The sequence below is a fragment of the Coregonus clupeaformis genome, unplaced genomic scaffold (genome assembly GCF_020615455.1).
Source record: "Coregonus clupeaformis isolate EN_2021a unplaced genomic scaffold, ASM2061545v1 scaf3376, whole genome shotgun sequence".
NCBI lineage: Eukaryota > Metazoa > Chordata > Actinopteri > Salmoniformes > Salmonidae > Coregonus > Coregonus clupeaformis.
In genome coordinates, this window is record NW_025536830.1 from 9,179 (window position 1) to 35,000 (window position 25,822).

Sequence of the window (25,822 nt, forward strand, 5' to 3'; positions counted from 1 at the left end):
CTGTCTATACAGTGGTAGTTCTGCACCCTATACCCATGTGTACTTTCCATGTGTACTTTCCATGTGTACTTTCCATGTGTACTTTCCATGTGTACTTTCCATGTGTACTTTCCATGTGTCCACACGTTGTCCATAATAAAAGACAATAAAAAAACAGTCAATACATTTCTCTACCTGTGTATTTCTTTATTACGTCACGTACAGGACACCATTTACAGTTACAGGACCGATATGCACATACAGATAGGCACATACATACGATATGCTGCTGCTACTACTTGTAATACACCTCACCGCTTAGTTTGATAGACCTTTCCCCACTGTGTATCTCGTCTCTGGTGTGACATAGAAGTAAGAACGCCGAGAGCATGTCGTCTCTGGTGTACTCTCCGTCTACAGACTTCTTGCCACCAGTAGTCACGGTACTACATTTCACAGCCTCTGTGATAGTGACCATGGCCATTTCTTCTCTCAATTTCCCCAGTAGCAGTTTCCCTTGTTCTGCGTGAGCCTTGTCAGTGAGCCTGTCTCCGGGTAGAGCTATGATGTCTCGCGTCTCCAATAGACTCGCCGTGATATCAGTGGCCAGATTGACTCCCTTTCGAGAGCGCCTGTACATGAACACGTCCATATTGGAGCCCATCTTGTTGCTAGATCCCGCACCCTTGGAGGTTCCTATGGTTGACTCGAGCATCCGAGTTTTCTTGGTGACCTCGGATAACACTGCCCATCCCAGGGACATTACGGTGTCACAATAATAGAGCGTTTCCCTATTGATTGCTGACACCGTACTGAGAACCATAGCGAGTTTGGTCTTTGCTCCTACGTGCTTCCCTAGCATGTACTTGTTGTTGATATGAGACCACTTGCTGTAGAACAGGACCTTAAACCCGGAGCGTAGCAGGGACTGCTCGATTAGATTTTTTACATCGACCAGTGCGTTCACGTAGGTGTTTTGTTCAAATACCATCACCACTGGTACTTCTTTCCACATCACTCTGGGCATAATCAGTTTCAGTAGTCTAATGTGAGCGCATAGCAGAGCAGCGTAGACTCGCGTCACCTGATCCAAATCGCGAATCTCCAGTTCCTCCAGGGCCATAACCTGTGAGAGTGAAAGAGAGCGAGAGAGCGAGAGAGAGAGAGATAGAGAGAGAGAGAGAGAGACCCGTACAACTAGTCAGTGAAATGGGTATAAATACATTATTAGCGCTCTGAGGATTTAAACACCCACAGAGAGAACAGAAAGAGGCTGCTGCTAGCCCACAAACAATCATGTTCTGTCCCGCTTGTCAGGCTGCTCGACAGGACGTGGAGACATTGATGAGGACTCCATGGGAGTACCTCTTATCACACTACGAGTTCATGATAGTGTTCACTTCATTCCAGCGCAACATTGTCTTCTACTCTAACATGGATTACGGGCAACTCAGGACCCTATACAGCCAGCTTGTGTCCTTCTCTCCTGCTAGGATACTCATGATAGACACATTGATCTCGGTTTACAACAAAAGAGGACTCGGTAAAGAAGTACAATGTGATTCGTTCGATGTTCCTTGCGAGTTGTCAAGGGTTATAACACTTGCAATAGGGAACCAGGTCCCAGAGCAGTTCGTACACGAGTGCATCTCAAGCTGCAACTGGAAGGGGTACGATGATATGGTACTCGCTGCGTTCGCCTCAGCCGACACTATTCGCAGTGGAGCCCTAAAGTACATGGCTATCATCAAGGAGAGCGTACGGGATATACAATCGCTTCACATAATCATCTCTCTAGCGGTTACAGGGTGGTTGGTGAAACTCTCCGAAGCAAAGTGCACATGTGGCACCTGGACCCAGGCCCTAGACCTGATCTCGTGCTTCGTAGCCGACACAGAGTCCACGTTGACGATCCAAGACGAGGCTCGTATAAGCGCTTACATTTGCACACTATTAGACTTGAGCCCCGCTCCCACAAACGGACTGTACCTTTGGGACAAACACAGACCCTTAAATTACAAATACATGTTTAGCGACCTTCTGATTACAGGTCTAGATTCGGATGAAACTTGACAACTCACCACTAGCTTGCCACCTGCCAACTCCACAGCACAGCACACCCCGGCACAGGACCTAGAGCCTCCTCCGAACGTTGGGTCGAGGCACAGGTACGCTCTGACCACGGACCCACGATTCATATATTCCAGGGTGACGCTGTTATTCGACAGGAACTTGTTTATGACCGAGGGCTCGAAGGGAGTGGTGTGGTCGGTCTTGGTGTCGGTGGACGAAGTGCTGCTGCTACCCGTGACTTCGCTCTCGAATCCTTTCGGCGTGACCATGTTCATCAGCTCCTTCAGATGGTTGTCTACAGATATATGTTGAGGACAGTACACTCCCAGGCAGAAGCACGTCAGCCCAGGCTCCCTCTCGTGATACCTACACTTGAAGCTCTGGGACACTACGTGGTACGCGGGCTCTCCATCTTCCCCACGGATATCAGCCACTTTGTTCAGCCACGGGGTGTTGTTGACATGACTTGTGATGTGCACTTGCTTTCGCCCTCTGAACGCGATGTTCGGCAGCACAGCCAGCAGCACCTTAGAACTAACAAAGCCCACTTCGTCCACCAGAATGAGATCAGCGCTCTGCCCTCTGCTGGCCTGAGAAGAGAAAGTGAGAAGGAGACATGTTAGCAGGGGTAACCTGGATAGTACTCCTAGCATACTACATATCTCATACTACATAATCACACAGTGGTCATGGACAGTGTCATATCATAAAATACAGCCACAGGAGAAGAGCAAGTGGAGAGGAAGGGTGAGATTGGAAGGGTGAGATCTCAGAACGTGGAAGGACAGAGGAACAGCAAGTAGCAAAAAGAAGAAGAAGAAGTAGAAGAAGAAGAAGAAGAAGAAGAATAGTTGGACAGCAACGGAGACCGCATGTCAACAGGCCAAGCATGAATCATTCCCACATAGAGTTAATAGACGATCCCCAATGGGTGAGCTACTGTGTTGAGAATGAATGCTCTTTCAGAGACCACATTCAGGGATACGTGTGCCGAACACACTGCAGCAGGCACGTGTGCTCAGGTTCCAGTTGCTCCTTGATACAAACCATGGCGGAGCCGATATCAGATGGCCTCATCAGAGTCTTCATGTCCCGTCGCAGCTCTGCTCGTATTTCACAAACCTCAGGTGGAGTTCAGAGGTCCGTACTACATGCCCGATAGAGGGGATTGTATCGAAATGGGTTATGGTGCAAAGGAATACCACCCAGGGACCACGGGTCACTGCTGCACGGAGGTGGAAGGCCGCCATCTCATACTGAAAGCCAGCCTGCCTGTCATGCTCGCCCTCTTCTCGATATCTCTAACCAAAGACTTTGGGAGTCAATATGGGATTGTACACAAGAGTCTAGGGGCAAACACTTCATCGAGCACCACGTCTTTCTCCTGGATGGCTAAGATATTCGAACTGGCTGAGGAGATACAGTTTAAGCACAGGTCCGAGCTGTGTTGCCGCCGAGAGATGTCCTCGGTTTTACAGGACGCCGTGTTGAAGAGCGCAGTAGCCATATCAACGCTGTTCAGCTCGCGCAACAAGAAGATCAACCGCTTCATGAAGAAAGTGACTTGCAAGTACAACGACAAGCACTCCAAAAGAGCTGACTTCTATACCATGGTGGTAATGCTGGCGTTATGTCTTTTCCCATATTTAAAGCATCGTGTACTAGGCGACATATTTAACAACAGGACATTGGTGATTATGTGCTTTGACAAGACACGCACCAGACACAACCAGTGGTCTACACTCTCCACGCATATCCACATGCACGTGAACCAGCCAGAGTTTGTAAAAGGGGTGCTTTCCAACAGCGATCTCGCCAGCTCCCTGCCCGCTGTGGTGACGGCCACCTTGGAAAAGTACATTGCCGACGCTAGCTACTCTGACATCGACAGTACTATGTCTGGTACTATGTCTCACAGTCAGACTCCCCGAGACCGCTGCTTCGAGAACCTGGAACAGTGCGAGGTTGGACATCGGACCGCACCTCGACTGGACTCGTCTCTACACCGAAAGAACAAGGAAAATAAAAAACACATGGGGAAAAGGAGGACTCCTTGCTCGAAGGAGACTGTCTTAGACGAGGTTATATTTTTCACTAGACTCGAGGCAGTCTCTATAGGAAAGCCCGATGCTATCAGGTGCTTGAATAACACAACTCTCTCAGCCGTCACATTGTACCTAGGATTGTATCTACGTACTGGGCCTATCATCGCCATGCAAATATACGAGATCAGCTTGTCGTTAGTGCCAGTCGAGGCTGTGGACCTTAGGTTCATTCTCAGCTCGTCGACTTTCAGCTGAGCCCGACGCCTGTCCCCCTCCTCATCAGGGTACTGCGCAGATAGGACCTGGGCTCTGTTGCGGCTCATATTGAGCGAACCGTAAAATTGGTAGAGTGAACGCAAGGGGTATGCGCTCAGATACCTGGGAGCCTCTATCTCCTCCAGTGTGTGGCAATGAGATTTGAGTTGGTGGAATATTTCTTTACCCAACGTCTTCTGCTTGATTATCTCGTCCCGTCTCTTGAGCGAATCCAACTGCTCCAGGAACTTAATGGGTTTCAGACTTTCACCCGCGCTCGATCGTCCTTCGTGGCGTCAGTTATGAAGACACTACCGCAAGGGCCGGCTCTCACCATTTCGCCGTTGTCGTCGATACGGAGATCGCACGAGTCCTCCGCGTGAGTGGAACTTACATTCTTTCCAAACGCACACTGCTCGTGCCTGAGCGTGAAGTGGTAGCACGAAATATTCCTCTTCACTTCTTCCCAGGTGTCGACAGTGATTTCTGCTTCGAGTAACACTCTGGACACTCCTTGGTGTCCATAGCCAGCTGCGGCACCATTGGGTACCGGAGCATGAGCGAAAGGAAGTCCTGCAGAGAATCCAAGGTGTTCAGGGACTCTTCGCGAGAGCACGTGATGAACTCTCTGCTGAGCTTTGCGTAGACACCAACTGCTTCGGACAGTGTCAGCGGTTGATTTGGCCTTCTGACTATGGTTTCGCCCTTCTCCACGCCTTGGATCGCGAGCCACACCGTGTATTCGTTGACCTGTTTGTTAGAAGGTCCTTCGGGCGTCGAGGCTGATCGCTTGGGCTCATGAAATGAGTCTGCAAAGTTTTGCAGTTGTGAGTCTATCTCTCCCAGCAACCTTGCTCTGCACGCCAAGTCGTACAGGTTGATCACGCTCATTGTCATTCTCTGGCCTTGGTGAGGCTCGATCTCAGAGCCTCTAGCGCTCCCCGGGGCTACCACGTCTGTGATCCGTCTCTGACCCTGCCATTCCGCTAGACACACCATGAGTCCTATCCATCTGGGGTCTCGTGAGCACGCCGGGTGTTTCACGTCGCCTCTCTCAGAAACAGAGGGCCAGAGTGTCGTTAGTTGAGCAAATGCAGATATGCCAGTGTCGCTGATAAAGTTCTCGGGCATGGCGTAGTGTGAGGCAAGCTTGCCATTCCCTGTCCAAGGCAAGCAGGCCTCTATCGCTAGGTTGTGCGGTAACTCCCTGAAGGCGTATGCCAGGGCGCCCACTCTGTTCCTACGTCCGGTGGTCACCACAATACAGCGGCTGATCTCACGAGCAAGTTTCAGCATCTCCTCTCTCCCCTCACTCACCACAATTACAATCTTCGGGTGGATAGGATACACATCGGGGGAGACTCTGTCAGCCAGGGCAAGCGTTCCCATGACCAGGTTAAGAACCCTCTCGCCCGCAGCGTCTGACGAGCCGTGTACAAACACCGGTCTCAGTCCACACCCGTACATCAGCACGGTGCACACATCGTGACGTGAGAGAGAGAGGAACTTGTGAGGTTTGTAATACTTGACAAGCCTGCCGTCGTTGTCCAATCTCACCCTGGTCCTGTAGTCGTCATTGTGGACAGGTTCGAAGAACACATGCCCTTCGTTCAAAGGGAGACAGGGGACAAATTCAACCTCAAGACGGGAATTGAGTACGACGAAACCCGAAACTCCCCTCTCATGCCACTCGCAGTTTACAGTAATGGGTTCTGGAGTTTCTTCTTCTTCTTCTTCTTCTTCTTCTTCTTCTTCTTCTTCTTCTTCTTCTTCCTCGCTTCTCCTTCACTTTCTTGTTCATCGTCAATCCTTTGTCCTTCGCTCCCTTGTAATTCGCTCCCTTCTACTTCACTTTGTTGTTCATCATCACTCACATCCGATCCACTTTGTTCATGATCAGCAGTCCCCTCAGATCCACTTTCTTCGTCAACATCCCCACCCGAGGACTCTCCATCGCTGTCAGACAACTCGGGTTCACTTTCATCGGAGCTCACGACTTCACTTTGATTCTGTCTAGCCAAGGACTCTTTGTAGTCTATCAGGTACCAAAACCTCTCTCTCCTAGGTATCAGTTTCCCATCAGAGCACCTCTTCCAGTCTTGCAACCGCTTGCTGTACCAAAAACACCCCGTAGAGTCTCGAGCGAGCGCCTTGGTGAAATCAGTCCTCCCCGACTCCCATCTGTACTTTAACTTTGACACCTTCGAGCAAAATGAACTCGGGTCCGTCTTTGACCACGGTAAGGGTCTCTGCCAGGTTTCGGGTCCTCGGATTCCCTTGGGTAGACAGAGCAGCTTGCAGAACTCCCTAAGCGAACGGTTGCAACGAACGTGCACCTCTTTGCAGTCACTCTCCCCGCCTGTGGGGCTGTCCACGGGAGTCTTGATGACAGCGTGCAGCCCTGGATCCCCTTGCATTGCAGACACTTTCAAGGTCCCTGGGTTTGAATGTAGCACCAGGTTGCCACCGGAGTTGACGCGAATGACCCCTTTAGACTTGGAGAGCAGAGCAGTCACATCCTCCCTAGTGCCACAAGGCCCTTTGCAGGAGACCAGGTACCCAATGCAACATGTTTTCAGAACATCTAAACCCGGGGGCAAAGTGTGAGTCCAACATTCTGTCACAGAGTCCGCCTCAGGCGTGAAAACAGTCACAGTCCGCGATCTGAAAGGTCCCGTAGCACCAGCGAACCAGGCTGCAGGTAATTGTACACGCCGCGTCTTAGACATTTTATCTCCAGCTCTTCGTGCACCTCTCCAGAGAGCATTCTACACGCTAGGGCCAGGACAAACTCAGACGCTGAGCACACCTCGTTGTGGACAATCAGACTCTGGTCAACCGGAACGTCCCGCTTGGTGTACTCATCGCTGTGGACATGGTGACACGGGGAAGTGTACCAATCTCCGGCCTGGACTATCACGATCAGGTTTGCAATTGGCACCAGAGCGTTGCGTTTGAACTTGTTCAGTCCTTTGTTCACCACCTTACAAGTGCCTCTGGTCCACACCTTTTCGGTAGGGCACGTCAGAGCCCGGGAGCACAAGGAGTCGAAGCCTCGCCATGCGACGGGGTCCTGGATTCGAGCCGTCCTAGAGTCTATCTCCACACGTCCGAGCGGTGCGAGCCTTTCACTCACCAGTTGGCCTCCAGAACTCTTTAGTCGCGAAGAGAAACTGACAGGAGGAGCGGCACAGAGCCACTGTGCAGTAGCGTTGCTAGAACCCAGGCCCCCTATCGCGGTCAGGCTCTCAGAGATAGGATATTCCAGCTCCCAGTCTTGCTCTTGATACTCATCACCCGGGGCCTTTTTGAATGTCCACCGGGTGCCTATGAGTTTGGTCCAAGACCAGTCGTTCACATCGTACCCCTCTAAGGGATCCCGCCCTCCGCTGCGCATGAACATGTCGTCGATTACGGAGCTCTTGTTCTTACACTTGATGCGTTCATGCCCGTCTATCGGATCGGGGCCTGGCCACTCGGGGTCCTCTTTCTTCAACACTTCGGTTCTGTACAGTGAGCTGCTCTCTACAACCACCGCCACCGATTCAAGCTTCTGCACCAAGGGTCCATTGTCCCTCAGGTAGAAGAGCGGGGACTCTGAAGCGAACGCTATAGTGTAACCGTCTACCACAGTGGTGCCCGGGTAGCGGTTGACACCGTAGGACCTGCTCACTAGCCGCATGAAAGTCCAATCCCCCAGACTGGTCCTTACGTTACTCGGGAAACTCTGTACATTTTCAAACTCGAACACGGGACCGAGCGTGCTAGAGTAGGCTCGCAAGAGGAGCTCCTCTTCGTCTCCGCGAGGCAACAGCTCGCAGCCTTCCCAGAGTTCGGAGGGCTGTACGGGCTTCGGGTTGCAACACCTAGACAGCAGAGGCGCTAGCCTGTGATCCTGGGCGCACAAGAAGGCCCCAATCGTGTTTGTCCTCTGCCTCTGAGAGTGGAACGCAGCATCCATGCCCCTGGTCCACACCGATGAGCCTCTGTGTCTACTGAGGGTGATCAACTTGCACACAGGGAAGCAGTTGACCCTGCAGCTTTCCGCCAAATGGCTCAGGAGAGCGTAGACGGGCGACAGCTGGCCCCTGCCATGCAGGGGTGAACTCGTAGTCGAGCATCAAGTCTCCCACGGTCATGTCCGGCACACATGGGTGTACGGCTCTGTAGAACCATGTCAGACAAGCGCTCACGTCAAAGTTCTTCTTGGCACCCCGTGTGACAGAGACCCTGGCGCAGTGTCCGAGTAGCACGGCCTCGTCTAAGCACGCCTCGTACACGGAGCCGCATTCCCCCTGGGCCTGTCTGCCCCTAACCATGGAGTACCGATTCGGGAAGTTTTTATTGTGAGGTTGAGATTGTATTCAGACAAGGGGTAGGACAGCATGTCTTCTTCACTCTCCTCCAAATCGGTTTCTCTGGCTATCTCTATTGAAGGGAAGAACTCTCCGTCTCCTATGGCTGAGGGAACCGTAGAGGAGGCAGGCTTTCGCCTTTGCAACTCAAGCCAAGATCTCTTATACAGAGGCTCCTTGAATCCAGGGTCTCCGATCGAGGGGGTTTCGACCGCAACATCGAACAGGCCCTGCTGCATCTTCCTGCGACAGGTCTTGAAGAGACGACATAGTTTATGTTCCTCGTAGCCTCTTGCGTTCTCGCTACATATCGCCTGCTCTGTCCTCGACATCTCTACAACTATACCCCCATCCGGCTCTGCGACGGCTCCCGAATTGCTTTTCGTGGCCGCTGTCTTGGGAGAGTAATTGAGCTGAAAGAAGCAGTCACTACAATCGATCAATGGACTAGGCAGTGACTTGCCTCTATTGTTTGGTCCGAGGACGCACAGGTCATCGGTGAGCAATGTGGGTTTCCCTAACCAGCGTGGTTCGGGTACAACTCCGTCTGTGTTCGGGATCTTCAACATAGCTCTGCTGTACCCGTGCTTGGAGTGAAACACGCCGCAAGCTCTCAATATGTTCAAGTTAACCAGCCCCAGCGTCCGTATCCCCATCGTGATCCACTTGAAACTTGAATCGCATCCTCTCCCCCGCCCAAACAGGACCAAATGTCCCGTTCTATGTCCAAACCTTGGCACGGTGGAGATCACTCTGGATAGGTTTGCAATGACTTGTTCTTCGTAATCGGTGTCATCCTCAGATTCGCAATCGGAGCTACAGCTCTGACTTGCTTCGCCACCGTGTTCATCCTCACATGTGTCTTTGCTTTCCTCATTGTCATCTCCCTTGTCACCTCCCTTAGTGTCCTCACAGTGGTCATATTCAGCCTCTCCCTGGCTGGAGTCCTGGCTTTCCTCGCTGGAGTCCTGGCTTTCCTCACCTTGCTCCCCTTCGGTGTCATCGTCATCTTCCTTGTCATCTCCCTTAGTCTCCTCACAGTGGTCGTATTCAGCCTCTCCCTCGCTGGAGTCCTGGCTTTCCTCGCTGGAGTCCTGGCTTTCCTCACCTTCCTCCCCTTGGGTGTCATCGTCATCTCCCTTGTCATCTCCCTTAGTCTCCTCACAGTGGTTGTATTCAGCCTCTCCCTCGCTGGAGTCCTGGCTTTCCTCACCTTCCTCCCCTTGGGTGTTTTCCTCGCTCTCCTCACCGGATACCCGGTCTCGGATTTGCAATATCTTATCTTCCAGCTCCTCGCTCATTACCTGCTCTCCACCCGAAAGCTCCAAGCCCGCGAGCCCCGAGTGTACCCTCGGGTTGGCCGAGACGATCTTTCTGAGTTCAGATAAAATCAAATGAGATTTCACCGTCACCTTGACACGGCTCTTCTCCGAGGCGACAAAGGCTTCCTTCAGACACAGGTACGACAAGAGCAGAGCCTGAGCCTCTCTCAGGCTCAGGGTTGATAGGAACGACAGCTGGACGGGGCTGCTAGTGAGCTCCGATTCCTCCACACTTAGCTGCCTGAAAACATCAAAGGCGTACATGATAGCTACACAGCCCGCAAAACGTAACACCCGCGGTGCGACAATGTCCATGGTCCCCGGTAACAGGCACACGGATTGATTGAAGATGTGCCCGCTCGACCTGAACCCTCTCGGTAGGACCCTGTGATACTCGGCGCTCCTTAGGACGTCCAGAGTCGGCATCTCTCCGGAGGAGCGAGCTTCGGCAGGCGCCCGTGTTCGTCATCTCCGTCGCCGAGGCCGCAACATATCACGGCAGGAGGCACGCCCGGGATACCCCTTTCGACTCTAAACGTAGAGCAACCGAGCGGGAACCATTCCGTTATATAGCCACTCGGAGCCGACGTCTTACTGTTCCTCAGCTGAACCGTCCCCGGGGCTCCCCTTCTCATGGCAGCCCTCCTCTTGGGTACAATCACCACAGCGTCTCTCAATATGTGTCTCAAGACCACAACGTTCTCATTCTCGGAAAGAACAGAGAACCCCGAGGGGAGTCTAGTCATGTCTCTGAGAGAAGCCAAGCCATCACGATCACGGCAGCAGCTGAGGACGCTCGAGTGTTCGTCCGCAAGATGCTCGTCGACGAGATGTTCGTCGGGTTTAACCTCCTTGGGGGTGCCGATGTATCTCAGCATCGAACCTGGCTGTAGAGGGTCCAGGTCTCGCAGGTCCAAACCTTTCCCTAGATCAGGCAGAACGCATTTCAGTTTGAACGCAATCCCCAAATTGCAATCCCCCATAGCCAGAGCGCATAGCGTGCGAACTATATCCTCTCGACACCCTTCGTCGAAGATCATACACATATCGGTCTTCCACGACGCGACCAAGCTGTACAGAGATAGGCCGTCCGTCGTGTAGATGTAGCCCGATTCCACCTTCAGGCCACGAATGTCGAGCTCCTTGACCGTGTAACACGTCGGCCACTTTGAACACGACGAGCCTGCCAACGCATCATGCGAGTCCGAGCGTCTACAGATCACCAGCGAAGGTGGCGCTCGAGCTCGGCGGCAGCCTCCTTGTATCCTAAAAGCCACGTCTGAGAACACGGACAGGGTCTCATTGAAAACTGCGAATGCGCTATCCCCAACGGCTAGTTTCCTTGGGAGAGGGGGTTCGGTGAAATTTTCGATTTGCACCACACGACCTCTGCTGTCGAACGTTGTGAACGCACCCTCGCCGGTCCTCACCCTGTACATGTTATTGGACATGCCGAGGAGGGGTGACAAAGAAATACACCTCTTCAGTTCCCCATTGTACAAGAGCCGGCACCTCGTCTTGAACCTAGATACCCATTCCGGATCTAACTCTGCGAACACATCGCTGCGGCCGCCGAACAGGCACCTGCGTTCATCGTCCGTGAGCTGTACCTTTCCCAATCTGAGGCAAGTGTAGACATAGAACATGTACTTATCACACATGCGAACGAGAGATCCCCAGCTACACCTCTTGGAGCTCACAGCACAGAGAGGGTTGCCTCGTACCCGATGAACGGGCAAGCTTGTATCGAGGCTATGGACAGCCCGAATTGGCCCCTTTCGCTCTGGAAGAGAGGCCCAGGGTTTGATCATTCTCTCTCCCTGAGGGACAACTTGACCAGGGTGGTTAAAGATATCTTCTCAAAATACGACAATGTCTTCAATGATGAAGCTATGCCCTTTGTGAACCAAGGCTCGGTTCAGCCTGCATGTCGCCTTGCAGCTCTCAACGGGGACACAGGAGACACAGCGGAATCAATGGAAGAGGGGTCCGTATACTATGAATATGACAGGGGGAAAACCAACAACAACATGGACAGTCATGATATCAGTATGTGTTCTGAATATTCCTTCGATGAGTTACATACGGAGCAGCTTAAAGTCATACATTTTGAAGACAGTGACAGTGAAGAGAGTATGTCAATAGCCAACTCTGGCATTGACTACGATGACGAAGATTACCACCCCCATGATGATGATGATGAAGACGCTCCCAGGACCGAACAGAGACACCCTCGGTCATGGACAGTTGAAAAGTGGACCACAGGAGACCTAGATGGAGATAAGTCGCCCAGGGGGGCGCGTGTTGGGGACCGATCGACACGCTCCAAGCGTAGATGCGTGCGATGTGAGGCCTACGACGCTCACTGTAAGTCCGCAGCGGAGAATTACAGACGGATCCTGACTAGCTACACCAAGACCGTTTCTGAGCTTATGATAGGCTTCAAGAAGGTTCTAGAGAGGTACCCCAAGCTTAGGGTCGACTCGAGCGACGACCATCTCCACTACATGGTTCAGGCCGCACTAGGGCGCAACAACCTCGTGCAGGAGATGGTTCACCTGGCTGTAAAGAGACAGGTGCGAGAGGCTTTCAAAACGGAGGCCAACGAGGAAGACGCTAAGTGTCACCATGCAGTCGTTTCTGTCCAAGAAGCCCTAAACACGTGCTACACCGACAGCGAGACACTCAGGATGATCCTCCAGCGCTACACCAATCTGTACATTAGATACATAGAGGTGTGGAGAGAGATGTGTTCCAAGGTATCCAGGGACATCACGGTGATGGAGTTTATCACCATGACTCAGGACAGGCCGGGCGTGAGCCACGGGGAGCCTTGGTCCGAGGCAAAAGCCTACGTTGCTCGCATGCTCCACAAGGTGGCCTCCATTACTCCCAGGGCCGTAGGGGAAGCTTGCGCCCGTGCGCTGAAAAAATAGATTTCAACCTCTCGTCAGCTCCTACGGATTTTGACAAACGCAAAGGTGTCCTCGACGCCTCGATAGAGGAAATCCGCAGCCTTCTGGAAAGGACATCGCGAAAGTGGAGTTGGGACTCATGCATGAACGACCTGCACTTTGATATCCGCAGCGACCTCACGGTGCTGGAGGCCCTGGTCGGCGTGGGAGAGATATCCGTGAAGACTCTGCTGTATGAGAGGTCTATGCTCGTCTCGCAAGTGAGAAAGATGACTAGGAACGAGGGCTCTCTCGAGCTTCAGGTGGCTCAGACGCGATCCAAGCTGAGAGAATCGGTGACTCGGTGCCGGTACGCGGAGATGAGCACGCTGCAGTGAGCGGTTGACCTTGCCGGTTGACTGGCCCCCGGTGGAGCGTGTGGGTACTAATCTAGCGTTTGTATCATGGATAGTGCGTCTACACCATGGATTCGGATTGCGATTACCTGCTCTACAGCAAATGTGACCGGACCTCCGAAGATGCCGATGTGGAGGACGAACCGTGTCTACACTGTTCCGATTACCCAGTTCAGGAGAAGGCAATACGATCCACCTCAGTACATAGCACACCCACAGTGTCTTTCGATCGAGCGCTGACCGGGCGCATGGCGCCTTACGTCGAGGTGTTTGAAGCAAGCGACCTGTCAACCCGGACCGAATGCAAAAATCTTTTCACAAATCCCAGACCCCGCTACGCTATGTGAAAGATGGAGACATTATATCGCTCCAAGGCGCGATACACATGCAGGACGTGTCCCCAAACGGCACCTGGCTGTCTGAAAAGACAGAGTGTATAAAATCGCTATTCAGGTTGAGACTCGCGTGTCTGATGTGCACACATCTACCAGACCTAAACAGAATAGTCCTTGAACAGAAGAACGATGACGGTTATTGTATCTGGCAAACAAGTGGCTGTTGAACAAACGAAACATGAGCGAAGGCATAGAGTTATTCGGACCGTTTGTCTGCGACGCAATGCTCGCTCCCGTGCTCCACGAAATCCTTCGTTCGGACTGGATCGAAGAGCGCAAGGAACTCGGGGAGACGAACAACGAGCTGAAGCTAGGATGGGCCCAGGAGTTTTACAATTGGAAGTGTGTCATGAAAAACAGGACCGGCTCCATGGTATTTGCTCACCATCTACAGTGTCCCATCACACTCAACAATGCGCATAGCTACACAATCGTAACGCTCATCTTGGACAAGATGCGACGGTGCGGATACACGCCTTGGTCCGCTGTGCAGGCAGTGCGCTGCTCGGAGGGTGACATTACGGAGATCGCTTGTGTCGAATGTAGGAGTCGTCTCCTGGCCTCCTGCGTGTTTCTAATGGAGTGCGCCGCAGTGGAGGCGTCTCGTCAGCGCGATTGGCTGGTGCGAAACGAAGCAGTGATTCAGCTATGCTGGCTCCTATATCGAATACACAAGCCTCAGGGGTGTGATGTTTGTAACTTGCTAGAAGCCTGGACGGAGTCCATCATGATACACTCTATAAGGTTCCATGAGTACAAAGCTAAGGCCCCCTCCTTGTCTGACTTAGAGGCTATGGTTGTCATATTCGCAAACGATCACATACCAGTGGTATCTGAAAGCCGGAGCAGCTCAACGGTCAAGCACAGGTATGACAACGGCTCCCAGGACCCTGACCCCGGGCTGATAGAGGTGATTGTGCGAAACCCCAGGTTCTCCCCTAAGCGGGAGCCTGTCGTTTACCCGATTACAAGGGATGATGACTTCAACATTTCGACCGCAGTCGACGTCCTGACCAAAGCCCCAGTCGCCATGGAAGCCAGGGCCCAAGAGGTAGACGTGATAGCGAGGGCTTTTGTGTCGTGCTTCCCTAGAGTGGCCGCATCAGCTCTGGACCATCTTACGCTGAAGGCGCCTAACACGCGCAAGTTCTCAGGTAGAATATGGCCCTTGTTTGTGAACTCAACCAGGGAGTGTTACAAGCTGTTCAAAGCTCTGGCTCTACCTGTGTCGCCCAGCCCCATTTACACACTTGAGCTGCTGGCGAGAGGGTGGAGAGGCATAGCGACAGAAGTTTTGGAACGTTTCATACCCATGAGCACCGGGGGAGTTGTCCAAGTTAGCTGCGAGCATTACACAAAGCACCTTACCGGGCCCATCAACATGCTAGCCAATCTTAGTCTGATAAGCGACTCGGAAAGGGCTCTGATGGTCAAAGTGTTGAGCAAAGGGGTTCTACCGTGCTTCACGGGAGAGGGTGACAGCTCACCTGACCGACTTGTGAGCTCCACCATAGCTCTAACGTTCGCGGCTTGCGGACTACGGGTGTTTGGGTTCGCGAAGGATGACGACCTCGACGACAACGGCGCACACCTCACAGTTACCTCAGCGGGCTTGTTGTACTACGCGGCCTGGTACGTACTCGTGTACATGGGGACGTTACACATGCAACCCATGTTGAAGGACCGATTGTCCAGAACAGGTTCCGATGCTGACAAACACCTATGCTCAGCTCTGAACCTCGAGCGGGTGACAGAGGGTTCTGACAATTACTATGTCCTTTATGGAAGAGAGCTAGTAAACGCTCTAAGTATAGTGTTCGGTGCTCTGCTCGACATAGGCACCATCCTACGCATCGCAGAGCTATACGTCCCAGAGCTTATGGCTCAGCTGCCTTACAGGAAGAAGCTGAACTGGATTCCGGGCACTGTCAAGAGCTCAATAGAGAGCCGAGACATGTGGTTCACCAAAGAGCACGGGGACGAAGAATCTTACCTACAAAACAAGGAACCTCCCTTCGTGTACCTTGGCAATCTGGCCCACGGGCTTCACAGTAGCATCCAGGGTACGCTGACTATGCGTCACGCTAGACCTATCGCAACAGGCCCTCCGTGGGCCTGACGGAGAGTTTGACCCGTGGTGCGACTCACTCTGGGTTTTCAACGATGTCGACCAGGATGGTGTCAGACTCGATGATACTTTACGCATGGCAATGCAAGAGGAGTCAGAGGAAACCTTTGTCTCTTTAGATCTGGTAGATGATCAGCAGCCAGACGACAACTGGACCTCTGTGTCCCAGTGCCCCCTTTCGCCCGATCTCCACTTGCAAGCAAGTGAAGGCGCAAGTCAAGACGATGCGCCTGCGGCACCGGAACAGCCCCTGGCGATAGTCTATCGTCGTATATGCAAAGGCCTATTGGTGGAGAATGTAGACAACCTGGGGTTTGACGAAAAACACACATTCCTATCTATAGCACATATGTCCCAAGCGTTAGACAAACGGCAACACGTGGCAGCTCCGGTCGTGAAAAGCCCTTGCATGGCAAACATCGCATCCACGGTGTACAGCAAAACCCATGTTAGGGTAAACGTGAGAGGATCTCCGATATCTCACAATAAACTCATAGAGGCACTGTGGGTTCTCTTCATGCACGCCAACAGTCTCCCTGTAACAACAGCAGGAGCATCCTCGACTGTCACCGTATCAACTGCGGAACCCTCCACGCCTGAAGCTCTGGCCGTGATGGTACACTTAGCAGTCAAAAGTTTCAACCTCCAGACTGTCACTCCGCTTGGAGTCTGCAACGACATACATACCATTTACAATTAACGTGCAATCTGGAATCGGAATTTATACCCATCACAGCAATTGTAGGAGGCATGTTCGGAGTCAACGTGGAGCTGACTGTCGACGGTCGCAAATATTACAACGTCAACGAGCACTACCACGGCCTGTGGGCTCCCGGATCAATCTGCTACCATAGCGGCGTCTGGTCTGTGATTGTAGAAGGCCTCAACCTACCCGTCCGGATACCCCAAGAGCAGCTTACCCTAACCCACTATCACACGGGAACATTAGGAGCATACCTCAGGCTGAACGATCTTAAGGTTTGCCAAGTGCCATCTGACAACTACTGTGGATTCCACACAGTGGCTGTGCTATTGGGCAAATCTGGCAAGTGTGACCGCGATGTCTGCAATAGTTTGGTCTGTACCACTGTAGACTACGTGATAGATAATATCAATGTCCCGGGATTCCAAGTGTATGTAAACACGCATAACACTAACACCCGACAGGGTCTGAAAGATGTGTTGATGGAGAGCAATAGGTGGTTGAGCGTAGATGAAGTCACCCTCATGCTCTTGGCTCACGGAAAGAGGTCGGCAATGATCACAGAGCATTCATACCCCATCTACAACACAGACATTAGTCATTTCGTTATCAAGTCCCACCACTATGAACCTGTACTGCATGTGTAGTTTTGGGGATGTCCTGTAATTTTATAGTTGTATATATGTATCATTGTCCACATTGTTTTCTATTTGTTTGATATACAATAAAAACACATGGAGACGAATACTCAGTTTGCTGGGTTTTTATTATTATCTATACACAACTACATACCAACGATGGACTACCAAGTCACAAAAATGTATAATAATGGTATTATGTTGTAGCTATAAGTAGACATCATAAGTAGACATAATTGCTGATGTATAAGTCACACAAGGAAGTGTAATGTATGAAGACATTATAAGCAATAAACTATATGCATGCAAACAAATAAACAAGGACACGGGTATTACAAACGGCTATCAGAAAAGGTACGGTCTATACATGTCACTCCATAGGGTAATAGAAGCTGTGGACAGGCATCCCAGAGGGTGTATCGAGATGTTTGCCATGGGCGCGCCTAGTAGATATACTATCATCATCAGCTGTAGCAGCATCCTCTTCCACCCCTGGACCTGGGTAATCGTCAGCTGATGCTGGGTCTCTGTTCTGGTGACCAACGCTGTTGGTAGTACTTGACACTACACTCACTCTTCCTCTCGAATTTGCAACTCGGCCAACTTGGTAACCCGATGCATTCACGTTGCCAGTGTCACCCTTGAACACAGTTAATACATTAGCCAGTTCTGGACTTTTATAGAGAACGGGCTCCACGATAAGGGCTTTGTTCCACCTGAAACACTGGTTGTGTATCTGTATGTAGAAAGGACCGAAGGGCCGAATGACAGCACCCACAGTGTGCAGATCGATGTCTTTGTACTGCTCAGAGCCTAGTAAAGTGTCCCAGCTACTGTCCACAGACGTGTCTTGGTGTGTGAATCCGCACAGGTTGTAAACACGGTGGAGTAGGTGCTCTTCGGCTGGGACAGACAGGGTCCGGGGACTGATCACGATGGGGTTGTCTTCTCCCTCTCTTGCTTCCTTCCATACAGCCGTTAGCTACGTAGCTTTCAAGCAACGTGGTTCTCACCAAATCTGGCAAATGGTTGAGCAGTCCCAACTGTTTCATTGTACTGTGAATGGTAGCTAAAGCGTGTGATCCTCCCCACACCGGATCCCCGACTTTCCAAGTGTATATGGTGTCGATCAGGCATCCAATGAAGTCCACTCTGAATCCAGTACCCCATCTCCATACCCTTGACGGTTGTATACACTTCATAGTGAAGCCCAGGACCCGGATAGCTACGATCTGTGCTCGTAAAAGGCACTGCATGACATGATAGGCCATGGAGACATTGTCAGTCTCTGAGGCACTTTCAATTCCGTACACACAGCCTAGGTTCCACTTTCCTGCTGCCTCACCTACAAACATCCCTACCACAGAACTGTGTACATATGGGGTCGTCATCAGCTGCAGTGTGAACGTCCTGGGGACGAAGGAGTGAACCTGAAGAGCGGTGTGCATGTCCAAGATGTCCTGTAACACGTCATTTTCAGCAAATACCCTGTGTACCAACAACCCTGCAACATTTTGAATGGTGTTAACAGCTCCCATATACAAGGTCTCCGAGCTTTTAACCATCAGCAGTTTAGGTACGTCGTCCTTAGTCAACGTAGGGAAGTCATTGATTATGAGCTCCACGTGTTTAAAGCCGTTCTGGGGAGGTGTCCCTAGATTCACATTGTGGTACGTCTGGGGGCCTGCCTCACAGCAGAGTGTAGTGCAAGGAATCTGTTTGTTGTAGACCATGTCCTTAGGGTAGCGCAGTAGGCAATAGCGCTGTAAAGCAGATTCAACTCCCATCAGCCAGCTTAGCTTATGATCCCTGGGATCTTTGCGTAGCACGCCTACTACTGTTGGGGTCAGAGTGTTCGGTATCCTCCAACCTTTGGAATGCGATGGCGGCTTGGGCAACAGAACACAAGGTTCCGTTATAGGAAAGGCAACGCGGGGAAGTTGTTGAATTGTCATATCCTTCAACCTAGATATATAGACTGTGTAACAACTGGCATACACCATCTTATGGTATGGTGTGTATCCAATTGACTCCATGCTGGCGGTGGTAAACCCTATAGACCTCCAACGTTTGTTTTGTTTTAAAAACCCAACCCAGTCAAACCATGTAGATTTCCAATGTGTGGTAAGGTGGGGAACCAAGTGAGTGTCAGGGGGTGCCTCCCTAGTGGGGTCAGACCCTTCTGCGTTTACTTGCAAAGGTGGTATCGGCATGACATCATTTGGTATAGGACAATGATAACCTGTGGCATTGTATAATACCCCTTGGTCCCACTGATGGACCATCTGTTGATCAGTAGTAGTACTGGGCTGTCTGACCCAAGGTTGTGGGTATAGCTGTACCACGAAATCATTTGCATGTTCTTCAGCAACGTGGTCACTCTGCCGATGAGACTGTATCTGGAGTTGGGGCCCAACAATGACAGTCTCCGCAGGTTCATCGGCAACGTGGTCACTCTGCCGATGAAACTGCATGTGGAGTTGGGGCTCGTGACTGACATTGTCCGAGGTACCAGGATTGAGGACTTGGTTTACAAGGGACTTGAGTTTATTAGGATCATCCAGGTACTGATCCTTGAAACAATCAAGCAGGATGACAGGCAAGTCCGGAACCTGTCTGGAGCTGTCATCATCAGTCTCATCCTGGATGTAAAAGTGGTTCCTGCTGCTGTAGCAACCCTTGGAATTGACAGTGTGTTGGTTCTGCGTGAAGTGCCAACTTTTGTCACCAGTGCTGCCGAATGTTGTCGGGCGTCCCTCCTCCGGCTAGTTCAGGGTAGAAAGGTGCAATGGTTGTTGTGGTGTCCGCAGTGAGGTGTAAGTCGGTAGAGATGTCGCCCCGATTATGGTTCACAGTCTCCGTAGTATCACATTCGACCTGGATGGTGTCTACGTGATTAGAAGAAGCCTGAGCGTCCAGGTGTACCTCTGCCACGGTAGCTGATGAACCCGAGGGACCCGCAAGTTCCAGACTCACCGATCCGCTTAACTCGTGAAAGTGTTTCAGAGCCCCAATGATACCCTTGTGGTATATCTTTTTTGCCAGTTCTGGGGGACCCGGCAAGTCGTTGGTGCTCTTGTGCTTGTGGACACGTCCTGTACCACGGCTCGAGGTCGTGTAGCTGACTGTGGAATCATTAGAAGACAATGTGTTCCATCCCAGGGTGCTCTTGTCAGCCGTGAGTGCGCTAAGCAAGGCCTGGTAAATCTCGGGTTTGGGTGTAGTGAAGCCACGCTGTACACTTCGAATGGCAGACGATTCGTGTTCCCTAAGCGATTCTATAATGCTGACACGAATGGGTTCCTTGAAGCCCAGAGCCAGCTGCCTACCCTTCAGAGATTCTGGTGTCCTTGACCTTTCACCCAACCACACATGAGGCACGTCGACTCTGCTCATGTCCCTAGTTCCGGCCTGCTTTGGTCCCAGTCTACGCCATATATTGTCATTCACCAGGCCGGCCCTGCAAAACGCTAAGGCGTTGATGAGAGTCTTGAGCCGGTCTGGCGAGCCGCATATATCCACCTTGTCCGAGTCACGGTAAGAAGGCTCGTATTGCATCCCTGGACGGTTAGCTATTGCGGCAGATCCTCCCGTTTCCCATTGGGCCTTCATTTCATTCCAATGTTCGATGATAGAAGCGTCACTCTCGACATGTGCGCACAAGGTACACAGTGCCAGATTAGCGCATGCCATGCGGAATGAGTCCATGTCCTTTGCAATGTTGGAAGACCTGTACATACTGGGCAGCGACACGAATGGCAACAGGGATAGTACGTCTCCGGTCTCACTGTGGACAAAGAACACTGTGGAGAGTTTAGGTTCTCGGACCGCTGTCTTGGCATACAAGTGTCTGGGAGGCATCATGCCCATCAGGCACATGGCTCTAAGAGACCCAAGTACCCCCAGAAAGACCTTGTTGATTTTAAACTCGAGCTGCTCTTCGAGAGCTTTACCTCGCACGCTTCTCATCCAAGAGCTCAATGTCTGCCATCGGGCATCCAGAGTTGTCACGACGTGCATCATCACCGCGTTCGCACGACCAACGTCCTGCAAAACCAGGCAATCGAGCCTAGGGGCCAGCAGTCTGCTACAGTCCATGTGCTGGGAAGAGGTAGCACTGGCCTTGTAGTTGGTGTCACTGAGCATAGATTGTCTGGCTTTGCACGCTCTTACAGCTGAATGCATAATGTCTTCCACGTGCACACTGGGGACCAAGACTCTCAACGAGAAAGTAGACACTTGCCCTTCAGTCAGTGTATCCATTGCGGGTGACAGAGCTACATCATCCTCACAGTCGGTGAACGAGCCACTAGGCACCACTACTACTTCGTGGCATAGGCAATATTTGCCCAGGAAGGTGTACAGAGGGTCAGGTTTTCTGTCGGCAAAGGTGTCACTCCTGGGGTTCCATACGTTCAGCTCTGAGTGTAACTCGAGGTACGAAGGGATAGACACTCTCAATTCCCTGGAACCTCTTCTGTCTTGAAATCTCCACCATAGCTTTAGGAACCTGAATGAATCATCGGTGTTACCGAATATACCACTGTCATCGTCCTTCAGCTGGGCAAAAACGTATCTAGCGATACTGTGTCTAGCGCCCTCGCTTTTGTGAAACCCGTAGCGTTTGTTCTGCACGAGTTCCAAAAACAACATCACAAAGTAAGGCGTATGCATAACAGCCAGGTGCTCCAAGCGCCTCAGGTTCAAGTCCATGACCGGAACAGTCCTCCGGGTACCATTGTCAGTGACTATGTTCTTATACTTGCAACTGCCGGCATGTAATGTCATTCGTATGTGCCTGCACAGTATGCAACAATCAGCTACTCCCGTACTGAAAAACTTAGTGAGGCCTAGGGGGCCCGGTATGTTATCCGGGTGGTAGTAGAAGTCGTGATGCTGGCGTGTGACACTCGCCTTGCTTGCAGCCCGCACCAGACCCAAACGACCCTGGTAGCTGTACAAGTATCCGATTGCGTCTTCTGTGTATTCGAACGTTTCACAATGGTTGAGAGCTCCCCCGTGGAGAGCCGCAGCAATAGTTTTCCACTTGGCCACATCGTCCCCCAGATCCATTGCAGTGGCAGCAGCAATAGATGCTAAAACAATAAATGTGACAAGAAGGTTGCCGGGTTACCAAAACGTACAGGACACATCGGGTAACAGAACATAACAGGTTTTGCAGCAACAACCTCCTTGAGTGTGGTCCTATGTGGCCTAAAGATCTGTAAATATGATAGATATATATGATAGCGAAACGGACAGCCTCTTGGGGCAGCTGTGTGTGTGTGTGTGTGTGTGTGTGTGTGTGTGTGTGTGTGTGTGTGTGTGTGTGTGTGTGTGTGTGTGTGTGTGTGTGTGTGTGTGTGTGTGTGTGTGTGTGTGTGTGTGTGTGTGTGTGTGTGTGTGTGCTCTGTGTGTGTGTGCTCTGTGTGTGTGTGCTCTGTGTGTGTGTGTGTGCTCTGTGTGCTCTGTGTGCTCTGTGTGCTCTGTGTTGTACCACCAGTCTATTGAACGTACATGGGACGCGCTAGAGCCTTCAGACCTTCAGAGTTTGAACATGTTCAGTGACGTGTCGTTGTCCATGACCGTGTGACACACCATCATCTTGTATTTCATCTCCCCTGCATGATAGTACAGGGTATGCTGCACTGCGATTGCAAGGCAACTAGTTCCATCTTTCTCGAGAGTCCAATCTAACAGCGACCTCCTAAACTCCTCTGTGATCTTAGATTCGCACCCGTGCCTGACACCGCAGCTGAACGGTGTGGGTTGAGAGTCTCCCAAAGCGGGTAACGTGTACCAGAAAGCAAATGTCTCGTCGTTTGGACACGGGGAGCCTATTCTAATCCTGGCTCCTGACACATCGCCCATTGCCTTTGTCGCCAATGTAACATCACCCACAAAGTGCGTGTGTATGAAACAAGATGTAGTCCTACTAGGGGGCTTCGGCAGAACCCCAGGGAACGTCTCCATGTCCATTCGTATGTACCTTACTCCGAGCGCTTCGCATTTGTAGTCTATCAACTGCACCTCTTTCGGTAGTTCGTTGGTGAGCCCGAAGAGCCACGTCAAAACGTTACACTCGATCTCCTGAAAGGAGGAGCTGTGGTTGGACCACACTACTGCCTGCAGTCCTCGCACCCTGGGGATTGCGGCGATGCACGCGGTTTTAGTGTTGAACCCCTTCCACCTAAGGTCTATAACGCACACCCGGTCTGTCCGCATGGATACCTCGTGGTAATCGCACGCTATTGCGTTCATCGGTGAGCAAGACTCGATGATCCCCAACGCTCTAGCCTCTCCAAACATCCTGTTCCCGTACTCGGGTACGGGGATGGCAAGCTTGCGGCTGATCACGTACAGGGCGCTGAAATTCTCACGCCCTGGGAACATCTCGATGGTAATGGATCTGGGCAGGCCTTCCCATATTCTCAACTGGTTTGCCTGACTGACAAAGTTGAACTGATCCAAAGTGAGACGGGCGAGTCCTGTATACGTACAGACCAGGCGGGAGACTCTGCGACTTGTCAAGCTGATACACGATCACCGCGTCACAGCACTTTGGGTACTTGCGGCTTCGATTGTGCATCAGCCACCTGTACGCCGTGACTACGCTGTCGATTTCGTAGGCCCACAGGGTTCTCGTGGTAGGCCCGGAACAACCTTTCTTCCCGGCTTTCGCTCCACCCCGTCTTTGCCTTTTACCTAGGGATTTCTCAGGGTCCTTGTCTACAAAAGGAGAGACTCTGGCTTCGTCCGACATTTCCTTTCCCTGGTCTGCTGAACAACAAGACTCTGCGGACGACTCACAGGAACACTGCTTATTCCTTGAAGCTTGCCGAAGCAACATCCCAACGGTGTGTTTAAAGTTGTATCTGTGAGCGGGGCACGGTTTCACGGTCTCTTCCGTGAGATCGCTCAGACCTAAACCCTCTGCTCCAGGTACATATATCATGTCTCCCATCACAGGGACAGGGTCAAGAGTCAGTGCCTTGTATAGCGGGCAGCACAGCCCTACTGCAGGCTCCATCGAAGACGGCAACCCCTTTTTCACCGGCGATGTTCCTCAGGGCCTGCTTAGGGATTGCGAGAAGAAGCGTAAAGACACAGTGGTGTACTCAGTCAGAAAGGCAACTAATTTGTACAGGAGAGTATCCACAGTCCATTATAGAAAAAGTGGGAGAGTCGTAGAGACCAACAAGCATCTCAAGCCGGCCGGGTCCAAATGTAATAATAATAATAATAATAATAAATGTATTGTGTGCCTGGTCACATTGGTTAAAAGCAGCAAAGACAAAGGTCAGGCATTAAACTCCGCTGTCAGTGTAATGTCAGGGTGTGCACAACCTGCTTCAACAAGAACCCCGAGTGGTACTTAACCAAGCCTCACTTCACAAAGTGCCCAACTGTACGGGGGTTCATCTGCAAAGTCTGCGCCTGCTTCGAAGGCGTCAAGGTGAAAGTGTGCTGCGTGTGGATGTGCTCCAGGTGCTCCTCAGAGATCCAACACAAGCAGTGGTTGTGTTCAAAGTGTTCCGGTAGCTTCGACCACCGTACACGACGCGAGACCCGTACCTTATGGTGCAGGTCTAATGGTTCGTCGTCCGGGTTCGAGGAAACAGACAACAGCAGCAAAGTGGCGTGCGCTGAGGAGAAGACAGCGGACTACAGGGATCTCATCAGATCGCGTGTGTTCGACAAGGTTTCGCAGAGCAGACACTTGGCCGCTTCAGATATCAGAGCCCTGTTCCATGAGTGTTTTGCACCTCAAGTGTGCACGTGCAGGTCCAACGGCGACACAAACCCCATGTGCACCAGCTGCACTCCAGTGCTGACTGTGATGCAGCTGCTGACCAAGAACCAGCGTCCACTGGTAGCCTCCCTGGCCGAGCGCGCTATACCAGGCAGGTCTCTGGCTCGCAACGTGTACGACAGAGCCCTGCTGACTAGCATACTAAATGAGCGGGACCTGCCGTTGTGCGCCAATGGGCCCTTGTGTAAGGGTATGCTGGTGAACGGTCAGCCCAATCCGAAGCCTCTACCTTCGCTGATCTCACCCGAGTCTTACAGCCGCTTTGTTTTGAGCAGAGAAAAGAACGGAGAGGTCCAGCAGATCGACCCTTGTCGTTGTATCGTCTGTCTCCTTTTCAACCAGTCCGCTGCAGTGGCGCAGATGTTCAGCCCGGACAGTCAACACCTAGAGCCTCATCCAACCGGGCCCGTTTACTACTTCAATGTGAAACTCTCCCCGGATGTGGGGGTACCGGAGGTGTGCATGGATGAGTATCAAGGCTACCTTGTTAACTTTCAAGGCTCAGTGGGTAGCTACAAGCCCACATTCTACTACAATTGGAGAGACATGCTCAAGGTGTTACACATAGATGACAGTGGGACACTAACATTCTCGCCTTTACAATGACAAGCAGAGGAGCACACTCCAGCGCTATGTGATCCTACTGGTGTCCTGTTACCAAAAACACTGATCAGAGTGCCTACACGTCGATTGCACTGTAACTGAAACTCCACTCTTTCAGAGGTTATCCGAACAGGGGACGGTCCATGTATCTAATCACTGTTGTACATGGGAGCTCATAATCACAGCCTCTACAGTACTGTTAC

General features: G+C 51.7%; 1 protein-coding gene across 1 annotated transcript in view; it reads right to left on the reverse strand.

Annotated features, from left to right (window-relative positions):
* Nucleotides 1–274: 274 nt before the first annotated feature.
* LOC123489866 overlaps nt 275–25,822 on the reverse strand; it is a 30,263-nt gene continuing 4,715 nt past the window's right edge. Inside the window, exons 2-3 of the mRNA XM_045220218.1 lie at nt 2,061–2,642; nt 275–1,105 (exon numbers count right to left, since the gene is read on the reverse strand). Of these exons, the coding sequence (XP_045076153.1) occupies nt 275–1,105; nt 2,061–2,327 (1,098 nt within the window). The 5' untranslated portion in view covers nt 2,328–2,642. The remainder of the gene's footprint in view (nt 1,106–2,060; nt 2,643–25,822) is intronic.